This window comes from Rhynchophorus ferrugineus, unplaced genomic scaffold, assembly GCF_030347505.1.
Source record: "Rhynchophorus ferrugineus isolate W39M unplaced genomic scaffold, kcgeb_rfMv2 rfM3, whole genome shotgun sequence".
Taxonomy (NCBI): domain Eukaryota; kingdom Metazoa; phylum Arthropoda; class Insecta; order Coleoptera; family Curculionidae; genus Rhynchophorus; species Rhynchophorus ferrugineus.
Genome location: NW_027472582.1, coordinates 3,424,608 through 3,440,870, shown reverse-complemented (window position 1 = coordinate 3,440,870; position 16,263 = coordinate 3,424,608). Strand labels below are relative to the sequence as shown.

The 16,263-nt window shown below is 32.3% G+C and overlaps 1 protein-coding gene across 1 annotated transcript; it reads right to left on the bottom strand.

The window, feature by feature from the left end:
- Positions 1 to 854: 854 nt before the first annotated feature.
- LOC143194130 (brachyurin) lies at positions 855 to 6,073 on the bottom strand. Its single transcript, XM_076400711.1, has 3 exons — positions 5,928 to 6,073; positions 3,945 to 4,066; positions 855 to 1,702 (listed from the first exon to the last, which is right to left on the bottom strand). Exons 1-3 carry the CDS (start codon positions 5,988 to 5,990, stop codon positions 1,006 to 1,008), a joined length of 882 nt encoding a protein of 293 aa, XP_076256826.1. The 5' UTR covers positions 5,991 to 6,073; the 3' UTR covers positions 855 to 1,005.
- Between the last annotated feature and the right edge of the window lie 10,190 nt (positions 6,074 to 16,263).

Below are 16,263 nucleotides of genomic sequence, written 5' to 3'. Positions count from 1 at the left end.
GTACGGATAGTTCTATACATCATAATGGTTTTAGTACATAAGATATAGAGATGTTTGAAGTGAACTTTCTATATATTACTTGTGAACAAGTTTAGCGTTCATTTGCTACCAGAGGGAGTGACTGACAATATGAGTAGCAGGAAATTTAAAATATTTTAATAATTATAATAGCAATAATAATAATAGTATCAGTACTATTATAAAATTAAAAATGCAATAAGTTTAAAAATTAATTTTATTTAAGTGTATGTAAAATTTACATTTGTAATATTATTTCAAAGTATATTTAAATTTAATAAAATATAGAATATAGACTATTTTTTGTTATCTTAGATATAACTGAGGCAAATGTAGAGTACAGTACAATATACGTGTTCAAGAATATTTATTTTAAAACCTCTGTTTAAGTCCTTTTTTTCACCAAATATTTATTTTATGTATTTAATTGTGCGTCATTCATATAAGCTGTGTTACCTTTAGATGTAATAAAAAATGTTTCTTTTGTGCCAGTTCACTTTTCTCATTCACCAAAACAAACAACACCAATATATATATATATATATATATATATATATATATATATATATATATATATATATATATATATATATATATATATATTGGTACATATATATTACTACATATATATTACTACATATATATATATATATATATATATATATATATATATATATATATATATATATATATATATATATCGATACATACATATACACATACATATACATATATATTCAGAAAGTTTCAATGCAAGTAAAATACGTGTTATATGTATACATATACGTAAGATACTTTGATTCAAATATATTATAAAATAAAATAAAAATTAAAAGTTTATTTTATGATAATGGAATTTATTTATATATATTACTACATAACATAAATAAAAAGCATATCGGCCTGTTCTAGAGATAACAAAATGTTTCGCAATTTCTATAACAAATTATAAACTAATATTAATTCCTTAACATCATCTAATATTAATTAATTGCTTTGATTATTATTATCGATCATTCTTTGGTCTGTCGAATCGGGCAGTATATTTCGTAATTCTTTAATATGAGTCACTTGTGGCTTGTCTGTCTTGAAATTATCAATGTTGGAATAGTTCGAATTAGGTATATTTATTTCAGTCCCAATTTGTTGATGAATCCACGGAAGAAATTGAGTTAAATTTATTACTATGTTATCAGTTATACAATCCGTAATGTAACTCATACAATTTATATTGTTTGTCACTAGACCGACTAGTTTGTTGTTAACAGACAACGGATTTCCCACTAAGTCCAGTGATGCAGTTGTAAGTTTTTGAAAACACAAGAGTTGGGATTGTAAAAATGCGGATCCATAAATATAAATGCAAATATCTGTATCATACAGTTCAACAGGATAATATTGTAGGTTGTTGTCCTCCCTTGCATTCCAACCGCTGAGCTTCGCATATGCGCCTAGCGATGGCGTTTCAGTACTTAAATCGATTGGCTGCACATACAAAGTTATTTCAGCTGGTTTACTGAGCACTACGATTGCGACATCTTGGAATTGCTTATTTGAAATCTGCATATAATTGTCATGAATTATTATCTCTTTAGATTGAATAATTTGTCCTTGTTCTTCATTTCGATTGTCTTCATAATAGGGATAACCGTAGAAGCCTAAATAAACATCCGCCTCATCTGTCCTAAAAACAATACACGTTGATTATTTGATATTCTTGATTGCATTTGATATAACAGGTCGATCGAAAAGTCCCCGGCCTAAATAACTAATAATATTTTTTTGGCAAAATTAGTTTTTTTATTCAACATAATTCTCTTCAAGGGTGATACATTGACTATAGCTACCCTCCAACTTTTCGATACCATTTTTGTAGTACAATTTGTCCTTGGCTTTAAAATAAGCCTCAGATTCGGCGATCACCTCTTCATTCGACGATTTTTCCCATCGAGCATTCTTTTGAGATATGAGAACAGGAAATAGTCGCTGGAGGCCAGATATGGAGAATACAGTGGATGGGGACGCAATTCGGAGCATAATAGATTTTTTCCATCGCTTTCACGGACTTGTGACACGGTGCATTGTCTTGGTGAAGCCGCACCTTCTTTTTCTTCAAATGTGGCCGTTTTTCGGCGATTTCGTTCTCCAAACAGTCCAATAACGCTATATAATGATCTCTGTTGATGATCCTTCCTTTTTCAAGGTAGTCAATGAAAATTAATCGATACGCATCCCAAAATACAGACGCCATAGACTTGCCAGCCGACTTTTACGTTTTCCGACGCTTTAGAGCGAGTTCATCGTGTGCAGTCCACTCGGATGACTGTCGATTGGACTTCGGAGTGAAATGATGGAGCCATGTTTCATCCATTGTCACATATCGATGCAAAAACTCCGGTTTATTACGCTTAATCATCTTCAACACTGATCCCGATCATCAATTCGTCGTTGTTTTTGGTCAAAAATGACATCGCGTGGAACCCACTTTGCACGGAGCTTTTTCATAGCCAAATATTCGTGAATGATATGATGTACACGTTCACTTGATATCCTTATAGTGTCTGCTGTTTCATTCAATTTCAATTTACTGTCATTCAAAATCATTTTGTGGATTTTTTAAATGTTTTCGTCGGTATCGACCTCTATTGGGCACCCACTGCGTTCATTTATTGCCACCCGCCATAAAGCCAAGTTTTTGCTTCAACTGTATTTTTTATATTCAAAAAGCAATATTTCATCAACACGCGAATTTCCTTTTTATCCATTTTTTTCGCAATAACAAAAGTTACTTCACTCAAAATGCTACAATTCACAACATAACAATCCGACAGCTGTCAAATTTATACACGCATCTTCTGAGGGTTAGGGCTAAACAAAGCATGTGGATTTAATTCTAGTAGCGCCATCTATGTGTCAGGCTGAGGACTTTTCAATTGACCTGTTATGGGAAAGTAATTTAACGGAGGTTTTTTCATTGTATTTGAAGCGTGTTAGTTTGTTTCCAAAACGAACAGAAATACGAAAAACAAAATTTCCTAACAAAAGTCTAGTCTTGACGAAACAACAACATTTTTCGAATTATCTCTTTTTATTGAAAAGGTATAATTTTGTTGTAACCTCCACAAAAATTGCATGTAATTATATAAATACAAAATATAAAAGATGGATTTTAAAATGACTGAAACCTAAAATGAAAGTTATGGTGCTTTTGAATAATATCAGTATAAAAGTGCCCGAAGCTGATGAAGTCATAACACAAAATTATAGTTACGATTATGACCACAATGCTTCATTAAAAATCGCAACAACTTTAATCTAAGCTGTTAATCTTCAAACATTGTCAATTTCTTCTTCAGTTCTCTTTTATATCTCCTTCTTATTCCCACCTATGCCTACTTCTATTCCGTTTTTATTATCATGTTGCCCCGACTGATCCATGTCCCATTCTAAAATACCGATGTTTCATCTAAATACGCCCACCAAAAGAGCTTTTCGTAGCGTATTTACAGCATTAAAATTCTATATTTCCTAATAGTTTATGAAGATACGTGCTCTATCCGTCAAAAAAGCTGCATATCTCTTATTTTTCTATGCATACTTTCTAGGATAACAGTTTCCTCTGAAATAATTGTGTAAAATTATGTTTATATTGTAAAAAATCACTAGAAATATCAATTCGAACGAGCATTAAGGTGATGTTGATCGTCACCAACTTCCTATGAGGACGGTTTAATTTCGCTGAATCCGAGATTATATTGTGTTTTTCACTTTTTGTGTTATCTTAGTGGCTGCGTCCCTAATATTATTCAGTATAGCTGCAGCACGCTAAACATATTTTGAATAAAAATATGTTTAGTTAGACTAGCGTCTAACGAAAGATAGAGGGCAATGAAACAAGATATGTTTATACAAATATATCTACCTACCCATTTGCACAATGCGCCGTAGTTATTACATGTTGTACAGTAATTAACGCACCACTGCAATAATAATAACCACTGACAAGGGCTTGATAAGGGAATAAATCTGGCGTCACCTCCTCAGTTTCCTAAAAAATAATTTAATCAATAAACATAACTCAATATATTTTATATAATGTATCATAATAACAATATTATGATACATTAACTGAAAAAGTAAAGTTCTGTCGGTAAAATTTATAGATGAAATACCTTTTTAAGATTTATTTTAATTGAACAACAATAGCCAAATTTTATTATAGGATTTTCATTAATCATTCTGGTCCAAAACTGACTATTGATACACATTTTCGAAACATAATTATAAATTAACTGTGAAGTCATCGATATTACATTTAAGAAAAAAAATATTATATATATATATATATATATATATATATATCTATATATATATATATATATATATATATAGATATATGCAGTTGAAAAGTCCCCGGCCTGAGTCATAGATGACGCTACTAGAATTACGTTAATATATTTTTACTTAGTTCTAACCCTGAAAAGATGCGTGTATAAATATGACAGATGTCGGATCATTATTTTGTGAATTATAGCATTTTGAGTGAAGCAACTTTTCTTATTGTAAAAAGATGGATAAAAACGAATTTCGCGTGTTGATAAAATATTGATTTTTGAAGGGAAAAATACAGCTGAAGCAAAAACTTGACTTGATGCCGTGTTTCTGGACATTGCCCCAGGAAATTTAATCATTAAGGATTGGTGGGCTAAGTTGAGATGTGGTGAAATCAGCACTGAAGACGGTGAACGCAGTGGACGCCTAAAAGAGGATGTTACCGATAAAAACATTAAAAAAATGCCTTTGATGATTGACAATGATTTTGAATGACCCTAAGTTGAAATTAACTGAACGTGTACATCATATCATTCACGAATATTTGGGTACGAGAAAGCTGTGTGCAAAGTGGGTGCCGCGCGATATAACTTTTGCCCAAAAACAACGACGAGTTGATGATTCGAACAGTGTTTGAAGATGATCAAGCATAATAAACCCGAGTTTTTACGTTAATATGTAACAATGGCCCCATCACTTCACTCCGAAGTCAAATCGACAGTGGACTCCATATGATGAACCCGCTCCAAAGCGTGAAAAAAAGCAACAGTCGGCTGGCAAGGTTTTGGCGTCTGTATTTTGAGATGCGCATGGAATAATTTTTATTGAATACCTTGAAAAGGGAAGGACTATTAACGGCGACTATTACATAGCGTTATTTGACCGTTTGAAGGACGAAATCGCCGTAAAACAGCCGCATTTGACGAAAAAGAAAGTGCTGCTTTACCAAGACAATGCACCGTGTCACGAGTCTGTGAAAACGATGGTAAAAATCCATGAATTGGGCTTCGAATTGCTTCCTCATCCACCGTATTCTCCAGATCTGGCCCCAGCGACTATATTCTATTCTCAGATCTCAAGAGAATGCTCGCTGGGAAGAAATTTTCGTCGAATGAAGAGCTGATCGCCGAAAGTGAGGCCTACTTTGGAGCAAAGGACAAATCATACTACAAAAATTTTATCGAAAAGTTGGAGGGTAGCTATAATCAGTGAATCACCTTCGAATATAAAGTCAAGTTAAAAGTATGCCATGTGTGTATAAAAGATACACATGCAAATATGTATCTTCTATTTATCTTAATTTTTTTCAGAGACCATGTAGCGGAAGAAGGCTTCAATCAATTCGGTTTACTGTTTCAGTGAATTGGAATAATTATAAAAATAAATCCCCGTACTATACGTATAAATGACGTTTTTTGTTATCTTGATACATTTTTCGTAGGAGATTGTTGTGATTAAGTGGTGCAGATAATTAATAAAATAAATTTTATTAAAAGAATATTACGTAGGTGTACACATTTTATATAACAGTAGTTCATATTTATTATTAATTATAATATAACTATTAAATCACATACCTGGTTGAAACAGTTTGCAACGAAAGCAGCAAAAAGTATGCTTCGAAAGATAATTCCACACATGATGACTAGCTGTACACTTCTATTAACGATATTGTTTAATTTTATTAGCGAACACCACTTATAAACTTTCGATCTTTCAAATGATTGATAAGGATTTTGCGATACGTAAAAATTGATTTTCGAGCACTAATGGGACTATATACTTATCAAACGATACACTGTTATTGTCTTATTGAGGAATTGTCACTAACAATGTCGTCTCCTATTTTTCAGATAGCTTTCTGTGTTCTTGATCCGTATGGTTTCGAAACTGCTCGCTAAATCTTGCATCCATAAAGTCGATTCCGTCCCAATATCCGATACTTATCCAAACTATTATAGTCTACGTCTATGAATATATTATTCGACTGTTCGTTTATTATTGCGTTTTAAAAGAATAACTTCATTTCTGATACAATCTCGTAGAGAAACCTTAGTAAAATTTGTTTTAAGTGCCTCAATTTTGCAGATCTTCAGGCTCTAATAGTATCCAAATGTTGAAGCCATACACGATTGGTAAGATAAGTGGCCGAAAGAGATGGAAAAAACAGGATTCAGATTAATAGGAAATCAAGTAATAGCGTTGGCACTTGATTCAGACAAGCACCGGATTATATTACTAGCAATATACAATAAAAAAGGTTTTCCTTTATCCGAACGTACTAAACAACAAACAACAAAAACTAAACTCTTAAATTCCAATATTTGTCAATTTACTCTGCAGTGTGTTTCATCGAGATTATCTACGACGGATGTGTTTTTGTAGCCGATGCTCCCTTTCACATGTTCAAAGAGTTCTTTTTTGTATATCCTTCATATCCACCTCATATCAATTCGACTGGATAGAATATGCAGTAATAAGGACGAAGATAGAAGATAGAAGAAGACTCTGTGACCATCTTGTTCGACCATGTATTTTTTCTCTTCATGTATTCAATCTCCTATTCTAAAGTATTCATGTCTGATCTAAATACGCAAACCTATATAATAAATCGTTTTTGATTTTATCATATGCTAGCGACCCGCCCCGGCTTCGCACGGGTTCAATGCTGATACTAAATTAAATACACTACAGAAAAAATATGAACGTTGTATATAAAAACATAGCGGCCCGCTCCGACTTTGCACGGGCATAAAATAAATATGCCTATGTCACTCAATGAAAACATGATTAAAATCGATCCAGTATTTTTGGTTCATTCATTACTGCCCTTGGCCTGCACGCATTAAATTTGGAGTAAAACAATTCCTCTTCCCCTATACTTACTATGAAGATTTCCTGCTATCTTTGGAATATCTAAATTCATACAATTTTTATTACATTACACATTTTTAAACGCAAATTTTAAATTTGTAATATCTCCGAAAATATTTGTTTAATTTACATGCTGTAAGGAACCATATTGATCTATATTAATTGCACACTGTATTTAAGGTACTTAATTCGATAAGGATTAATGCTTAAAATAGCTTCGTAAATAAGCCATTTTCTCACGTAAAAAGTAAACAATAAAATTGGTTAATGTGGGTTATCCCTAAAAGATAAACATATACCATCCCGGATTTTTTTGTAGACCTTTTTATGGTGTGCAATACTGTAGTACATTAATTTGATCTAACTCGTAGGGTTAGGCAGCGTTTTTGCTAATTGCTAAATAAGCCTAAAAAATAGGTTAATTTACGACATCACGTTAGAAACCTCTAAAATTAGCAATGTTGCCTTAGTATATTATGCATGTATTATACATATAAACCTTCCTCTTGAATCACTCTATCTATTGAAAAAAACCGCATCAAAATCCGTTGCGTAGTTTTAAAGATTTAAGCGCACATAGGGATATAGGGACAGAAAAGGCGACTTTGTTTTATACTATGTAGTGATTTTTAAAAATTGTATTCTTTTGAAGTTCTAATGTATGGAATTCCACATATGGTATCGTAGGTTATCTTAACCCAACAACTAAACAAAGAGATTGGGAAGGAATTGCAAAAGAACTCTGCAATCGTATTAAGCAGAACATATTACACAAGACAACTGAACACTTAAACCTAGAAGCAGAATAACTTAGCTTAAAAAAGAAAACAATTTATGAATTACTCAGTGTCTTTGTAATATGAATTTGTGAAGGTTTACATGAAAACTTAAATGTGTGACGTGATAGTGAAGTGCTTAACAATATTTAATCTGGTTATATAATATATAAAGACTGTAGAATAATATTTATAATAAGATTTAATAATTAAGGTATTTTACACAGAAGATCACTTGATGATTTTAAGTACCATTTAACTTATTTTCGACTTTCTTGTTCCTTTGTTAAAGCTGACAAGATTGAGTAGTTCTGATTACAGACAGTTGCTTCTTAGTTCCAAAAATATTTTTAGAAACTATTGAAACAGACCCTCTATACCGTACTTTTTTCATTTCTGTTCAGCGAAGTTATTCAACAAATTACTGAAGATTTTATTGAGATCCATTATTGTTGGTAATACCGCAATAAATTTTGAAGTAGCTCATGGGAAATTAACGAAAAATTTGAGCGCATTCTCGCTCCAACACAAAAAAACCGGAATCTTAACCAGTCCATTTAAATTCCACCATATCGCGCTGCCGAGAAAATTCCATTCGGCCGCCGCGCAGTGGCTTTTTCCACAAGAGGTACGAGACCAGTTACATTTAATAGTTCGACATTAGCGACTTCTTCTTGAGGTTCTCACACTCTTCACTTAATTCGAGTGAAACTGCGAGCTTACAGCATTACGCCGCGTCCTTACGGCGCAACATAAATTAGTCTTTTCAGTCTACTTAATGAAACCCTCTACGGAGCGCTGCTCTCTCGCACCGGGCTCCCGTCTAAATAGTCCTGAACGTTTCCTTCAAGTGCTTGCGAGTCTGGATGTCGGTGAAATGCAGGTCTCGTCGGATATTTCCATGGACGTGCTAACATTTTTCTGCATTTTTTAAATCACTGACGCCACGAATTTTTCAAATATGCACATCTATGTTTTTTAGCTTTTTATACTGATTTGAAGCTCATGTATTACATGCATTTTTATTAACGAAGTTTTTTAAAGATGTCGTCTATAGAATTTTTACGCATGGGGCCTAGACCTGCTTTTATACCTAGAAATAAAGAATAAGAATACGAACAAGAAATAATTCTTCATTTGATTTCACGTGTAAATAAAATACTAAAAACCAACTCAATAAAAATACATCGAATTTATACATAGAAATTATTTATTAAATTATAAAGAACTTCCATTTATAATTAATTTGTCTGAAAATAAAGTTCAAATCTTTAAAGATAAACAGTCTTACGTTTCCTATCATGTTCAACAGAAGTTTCTCTTATTAACCCTCAAATATTATCCCCCATCATGTTTTCAGTGTGTAGGATATTCGAACATTAGAGTCAAGTAAGTTTCATTGGTTATTTTCTGGAAAATGTAAGCCCCTTATTAAGTCATTGAGATCTTCAGAGTTAACGAGGTGTGGTATTTTTCATCTTCGCTCTCGTAGACTTTTAGAGAGTAGTTGATTTTTCAATAGTGGAGGAGCAGGTACAGGATTTATTTCTGGAGTGGATATCGATGGTAGATCAGGATAAGTTCTTTGAATTTTTTTCTTTAGATGGATTTGTATCAATTTAATCCAATGGTCCCATACAATAAATAAAAGGGAAGAAAATAAACGTACCCTCTAGAATATATCTGCAAGAGTCTTACTGTCGCAAATCTTTTATATGCATAAAATGTGATGATAAAGTGAAATGTGCTAACTGTAACCGCAATCATCCAGCGATTATAACAAAACATTAAGAGAAAAAACGCATCAAGAGCAACAAAAAACAATCCACACCTACTAGTCTACATACCAAAAAGTCAATTGATGATAATGATGATGATGGTGATGGTTACTGTTTATTTAGACCATTCCTTTCGTATAAATGAGACTATACTTAAGGAAATCTGGATAAGAAATACATATCCATATACATAGTATACTTAAAAGTGTTAATACAATGTTGCAATCAGATTAGCTTGTTTGTTCTGACCCCTTATTACAAGCAGTTCCTATCCTTTCCCATTATTGCTCATTTTTCTTATGCCACTAGAACATATTAAGTTAAACCCACGAAGCGAACCACGATCGATCATGGCACAACACGCAAACGCCTTTACAATAACCAGGAAGATCTATATTAGCCACAAATTTCACTTCTAGCTGTTTCAGGACAACGTTTCGAGCTGTGCCCGAATGTGGGATACCGAGTTTCATTACGTAAACTGAAAAGATTAATTTATGTTCCTATGTAAGTACACAGAATAAGACCGTGGCAGCACAGTTTTACTTGAATTAAACGGTGGAAGTGAAAATTTCGAGAAGAAATCGCTAATGCCGAACTATTAAACGAAACTGGTTCTTCTGACGCTCTCGTAAAAACCCACTGGACTAAGAGCGAGCTAAGCGAGATTTTCTTTCGGATAAAAATGGAGAAATATAAACGGTCCGGTTGCGATCTCGCCGCTGCTTATCTTAAAAAGTGATATTTTTTTATTCGGCTCTTTTATAACGGCAGATTAGTGCTTTCAATTAAATATTTAATTTTTATTAGAATTTTTATTAATTTTATTATATAGAACAGACAAAAAAGGCTGTAGAAGCTGTAAAATTTACATTAGTTTTTAAAAAATTATTACTCTTTGCAGTTCAGCCTTCTGACAAGTTGGGTCGTCTTCTCCTCGGCATCGTAAATTGTAATTAATCAAAGATAGAAAAGTTCTCGCACACTTAGCGGTAAAGTATAACTATCACAAAAAAAAGAGCACATAATTTTTTCATATTTATTCACCTTTTAATCTTCCCTGGATTTCCACCAATAATTCAAGACCAAAATTATTCAAATCGGTCCAGCCGTTCTCGAGTTTTAGCGAGACTAACGAACAACGATTTATATATATATATATATATATATATATATATATATATATATATATATATATATATATATATATATATATATATATATATATATATATATACTAGCGACCCGCCCCGGCTTCGCACGGGTGCAATGCTGATACTAAATTAAATACACTATAGAAAAAAGATGAACGTTGTATATAAAAACATAGCGGCCCGCTCCGACTTTGCACGGGCATAAAATATATATGCCTATGTCACTCAATGAAAACATGATTAAAATCGATCCAGTATTTTTGGTTCATTCATTACTGCCCTTGGCCTGCACGCATTAAATTTGGAGTAAAACAATTCCTCTTCCCCTATACTTTCTATGAAGATTTCCTGCTATCTTTGGAATATCTAAATTCATACAATTTTTATTACATTACACATTTTTAAACGCAAATTTTAAATTTGTAATATCTCCGAAAATATTTGTTTAATTTACATGCTATAAGGAACCATATTGATCTATATTAATTGCACACTGTTTTTAATTCGATAAGGATTAATGCCGTATTGCTTAAAATAGCTTCGTAAATAATCATTAATTTGATCTAACTCGTAGGGTTAGGCAGCGTTTTTGCTAATTGCTAAATAAGCCTAAAAAAATAGGTTAATTTACGACATCACGTTAGGAACCTCTAAAATTAGCAATGTTGCCTTAGTATATTATGCATGTATTATACATATAAACCTTCCTCTTGAATCACTCTATCTATTGAAAAAAAAACCGCATCAAAATCCGTTGCGTAGTTTTAAAGATTTAAGCGCACATAGGGATATAGGGACAGAAAAGGCGACTTTGTTTTATACTATGTAGTGATTTTTTGTTATTATAGTGATAGTTTATACTATATATATATATATATATATATATATATATATATATATATATATATATATATATATATATATATGTGTGTTTCCGTTTAGCAAGTATGTGCTTCTTCCAGATTTGGCGTCGATCTAGATGCACACCAAATGATTTAGAATTCTTTGCTTGGAGAACTTGACAATTATTAATATTCATTGGTGGACATGTTCTTCTACGCAGAGTGAATGTTATATGGGTAGATTTTGTTTCATTTCCTTTAATATGATATATCTTCAGCCGCATTTATATTTTAACAAGGTGTGTTTAGAGTTTCTTTGATGCAGTTTAACGATATATACTAATATAGCTGCGTCGTCTACATATGTTGCCACAGTAATGATTTTTTTGGTTAGTAGATCAGGTGTATATAGGAGCCAAATTATCGGGCCAAATACACTGCCTTTCGAACGTTCTAAATTTATTTTATGCAACTCAGTGAATTCGTCACTATGTTTCATAGTGAAATTTCTATATATAAGATAATATTTTGATTAATGAAAACATGATTGAGTTTTAATTTAACCTGCAACCCTGTGTGTCATAGAACAATAGCCTGAGATATGTCCAGGAATGTAGTCGAATAATATCCTTTAATATTTAAGTCCACATCTATTTTCTTTACAAGACTACGTACTTGTTTATAGTCTAATGCTTATTATGAAACCAAAATGGACGTTCTGGAATAATCGTTCTTTATTACATTATATTATAAAAAAACTCCTTATATATAATTTCTCAAAAACTTTCTAGATTATTGATTGTAACTTATAGGTAAGACGTATAGAAGTGACATCTTCTAGAGTTTTTCCTGGTTTGAGGATAATTTTTATGTTTTCTACTTTCAATATACTAGGAATATATTTCATTCGTAGTATGGCGATAAATACAAATCGTATTAATTTTTCCAGTTAAAAAATCATATTCTGGACCTTTTTTACAATTTACCTCATTACTGATTGTTTAACTTCTCAGTAATTTTTTTATTCGGCAAGTCTACTTGAAATGGCGAATTTAGGAAGGAGGTAATGATAGTTTTTGGATATTAGGATAGATTTAGTAAATAATAGGAAACGTGTTGGCGTCATGACGTCATGATGCAGCAATAGCCTGAGATATTCCCAGGAATGTAGTCGAACAATATCTTTTGACATTTAAGTCCTCATCTATTTTCTTTACAAGTCCACGTACTTGTTTATAGTCTAATGCTTATTATGAAACCACAATGGACGTTCTGGAATAATCGTTCTTTATTCCATTATATTATAAAAAACTCTTTAAATATAATTTCTCAAAAACTTTCTAGATTATTGATTGTAAACTTATAGGCGGAAAAATAATGGGAAACGTGTTGGCGTCATGATGTCATGATGCATTGTACCCAGCAATGATTTGCTTTATTCCCTGTAATTCTCGTAAATTTTGATACTTCCTATGCTCCAGACATCTATAGTTTCTAACGCTTTTTTTTATCTACAGAACTATCTCAATGGAATTAAATATTTTTGAAAAGGAACCTGTGAAATCCTCTTGAACCTCATGACCAAAAACCAAAGAAGTTCTTGATCGATCATGACCTTTTTAATTTGAGTAAATCAATTTTCGCGGATTAAGAAAAGCAGTTGAATTTTACTAAACAATTACACGAACTTTACAATTAAGTTATGGAACGCGATATGGAAACATAAATAAACATTTTTGTCATGCCATACCTAATAGCTAAACAATCGTGCATAAATTTAATATTAAAAAAACCGTTATGACAATTTCGCTAATTTTTTTTCCAATTTGTTCGATATTGCAATGCTACGGTTAGAGCATATTCAAATTTTAATCTTGCACTATTAAACTTGCATAGACGCACTGGGAAAATTCACCAGATTGCTAGACAAATAAATATATAGCATATTGCAGTATTTAATCGAATTCCCCTAAGTTGACGGCAATGTCTCTTAATATCCTTAAACACTGTTGATTTTGATGGCATTTTTTAAAAATCAATTAAGCCCCTTTGGTTGCCATTTGCCGATAAATTTGTTATTCTTTGCAACTAAATAAATCACCAAGATACATTGAAACTATTCTTGATTGTTTTGATCAATAGTGATAGTTAAATAGGTTCATTGTGAAAGCTCGTAACGTTTGAGTTATATAGTAGTTTTCCCAATAGCTTGGTTGGTTGAAACTTTTACGTAGTGTGAATGTTAAGTTGGTAAAACAATAACTCTCAAATTAGGAGGCTAGAGTTACTGTAGAGATGCGTACTCATCAAATATATTTTTTTAAAAATAGTTTTCAGTGACCTTTCAGACACTTTTTTTGAGTTACACAATTCATATATAGTACAAAATCACTAACCTACAATCATTGATTATTTATCATTTAGACACCAAAAAAATGATCAGTGATGATAAGTAACCCTTTCCTTCATCAGTGACAAGTAGGATTTCATGGTATTATAATCAACCTTTAACAGTTCTCATTTGGAAATAAATTTATTTGTTTTCGGATCCTTTCAATTATTTTAAGTACTGTTGAAGGCTTAGTTAAGTCACCTTTAATTAATTGCATTTATTTTTTAAGTTAATTATTTTTAGGTTTTTATAGTTTTAAGTGTTTAAGTTAATAATGGTTCTTCTTCGTATATTTTCTTCCTCGTTTTATTTTTTGCTTTGTCTTGATTAATTATTCATAAACTTTTGAAACCACGCTTCGTCTAGTAGCACCACACCATCTTCGTCTAGTAGCAAATAATGCTGACAACATATCACTAGCTTGATTGCATTCTATTCTTTTATTTTTGCTTCAAAAGGGCCTTTATTGAGAAAAATTGATTCATTTTCTTGAACCCCTTCTAATTTTCTCAAAATATTTCAATACCGTTTCGAAATAACGATGTTGGTTTGATATCGATCTAATTATCGACCCATTTTTACACTTATTCAGTATTTTGATGCCGCGTGACTGCAGAGAAATGCACCATATTTGCTACTGAACAAATACAAGTCAGGAGACCCTGTGTCTGGTGAGTACGCTGGTGCGGTGGACCTCCCTATTAGATCTGTAATGTAATACTGGATATCTGGAGTATTTGTGTGATTCGTATTTACCAGTTCATAATATATTACCTTGCTGGTCCCATCACTATGCATCGCAAGGTTTTATAGGAATTTACGTTATTTATCGCTAGTACCTAATATGCCACCAGAAATTATTGTTTTTTGCTTTATAAGAGGTGAAACAGCGACATTGAAACGGTTGCCAATTGTTACTCCTTTGAATCGTTCCTAGTTTATGTAAACATCTGATTGTTGATTGATTAATAAACAAAGTAAGCTGATAAGCTGTCCCAAAGTTATTTGAGAGCTTCAAGTGGCATTTACAACCAGCTTTGCAAGTTCGTGAATTCCTACAGTTAGGATACTGACCAAGCAGCATCACCATAAGTATTTAGGAGTGTTGTTTGGGCTTTGACAGCAGGTTTTTGCAAGTCACGCAATAAATTTTGAGCATTCCATGATTAACGTCTGTATAAAATAATTTTTGTATTCAAAAATATCGAAAATTGATCTTTTGCCCTTTAGCATTGGAAAAACTGATATTTTATACAGGGAACTGACAAAATCATCATTAGCCGACAGCTTAAGATGGTTGGACGTAAAGAGATCTTTTAACCAAAATATCGTTGGTAAAAGCAACAGAGCATGATACCGTTGCCCAATATGTACATATCCATTCGTAGGTATCGAGATAGGATTAGGTTTTCGTCGTTTTGATATTAGATTTTTTGCCGGCAATTTTTGATATCGTAACAGTGGGCGAGCGCCACAAACAACACAATAAAAAGAAACACTCAGGAGTTTGAAATTCTGCACCGAAATAAAAGGTAATATATGTGGCCCATTATTGCATTCCTTTATTTCCAGCGTCGGGACCGGCCCGAACTTTCGAAAGCAGGTGCTGTTTCTGCTATTTCAGGGGCCCGTAAAAACCTACAAAAACACCTACTAATTTCTTTTTGGCTCGGTCGAAAGTGATTCGGGCCGAATATTAGATTTCGCCCTTTATTAAAAATATTAATGGGCGGGTATATAAAAGAAGTTTCGGCGGCTAGGGTAAAGTGCAAGTCCTTGGGCGAATTTCGGGTTTTCATTCGTAAAAAAAGTTGATTTATCGCGCTATAAAAAGTTACGTAATGAAAAAAAAAAACTTTTTTAACACTCCTCCGAAATACGGTTTGAATTTGGAAAATGGAGACGTTTATTCCGTTTTTTTGCGGGTCATTAATTGAAGAACGAAATTATTTTACGTTCTATTTAATTTAATTACGTCTATTTTTTAGTCAGCTTCCATACTAAGACCGACTTGTCATAAAAACCGTAGACGAAAAACCTTTTATTCCTAGAAATAGATCAAATCGCTGTATATTTGGGAGAAATCTTAACTATTTC

Coding starts and splice junctions, on each gene's coding strand:
- LOC143194130 (XM_076400711.1), bottom strand. CDS start 5,990: ATGTGTGGAATTATCTTTCGAAGCATACTTTTTGCTGCTTTCGTTGCA. Junction 4,067..5,927: donor TTGCAAACTGTTTCAACCAG/GTATGTGATTTA, acceptor ATTATTTTTTAG/GAAACTGAGGAGGTGACGCC. Junction 1,703..3,944: donor ACGGCGCATTGTGCAAATGG/GTAGGTAGATAT, acceptor TATTGTTTTTAG/GACAGATGAGGCGGATGTTT.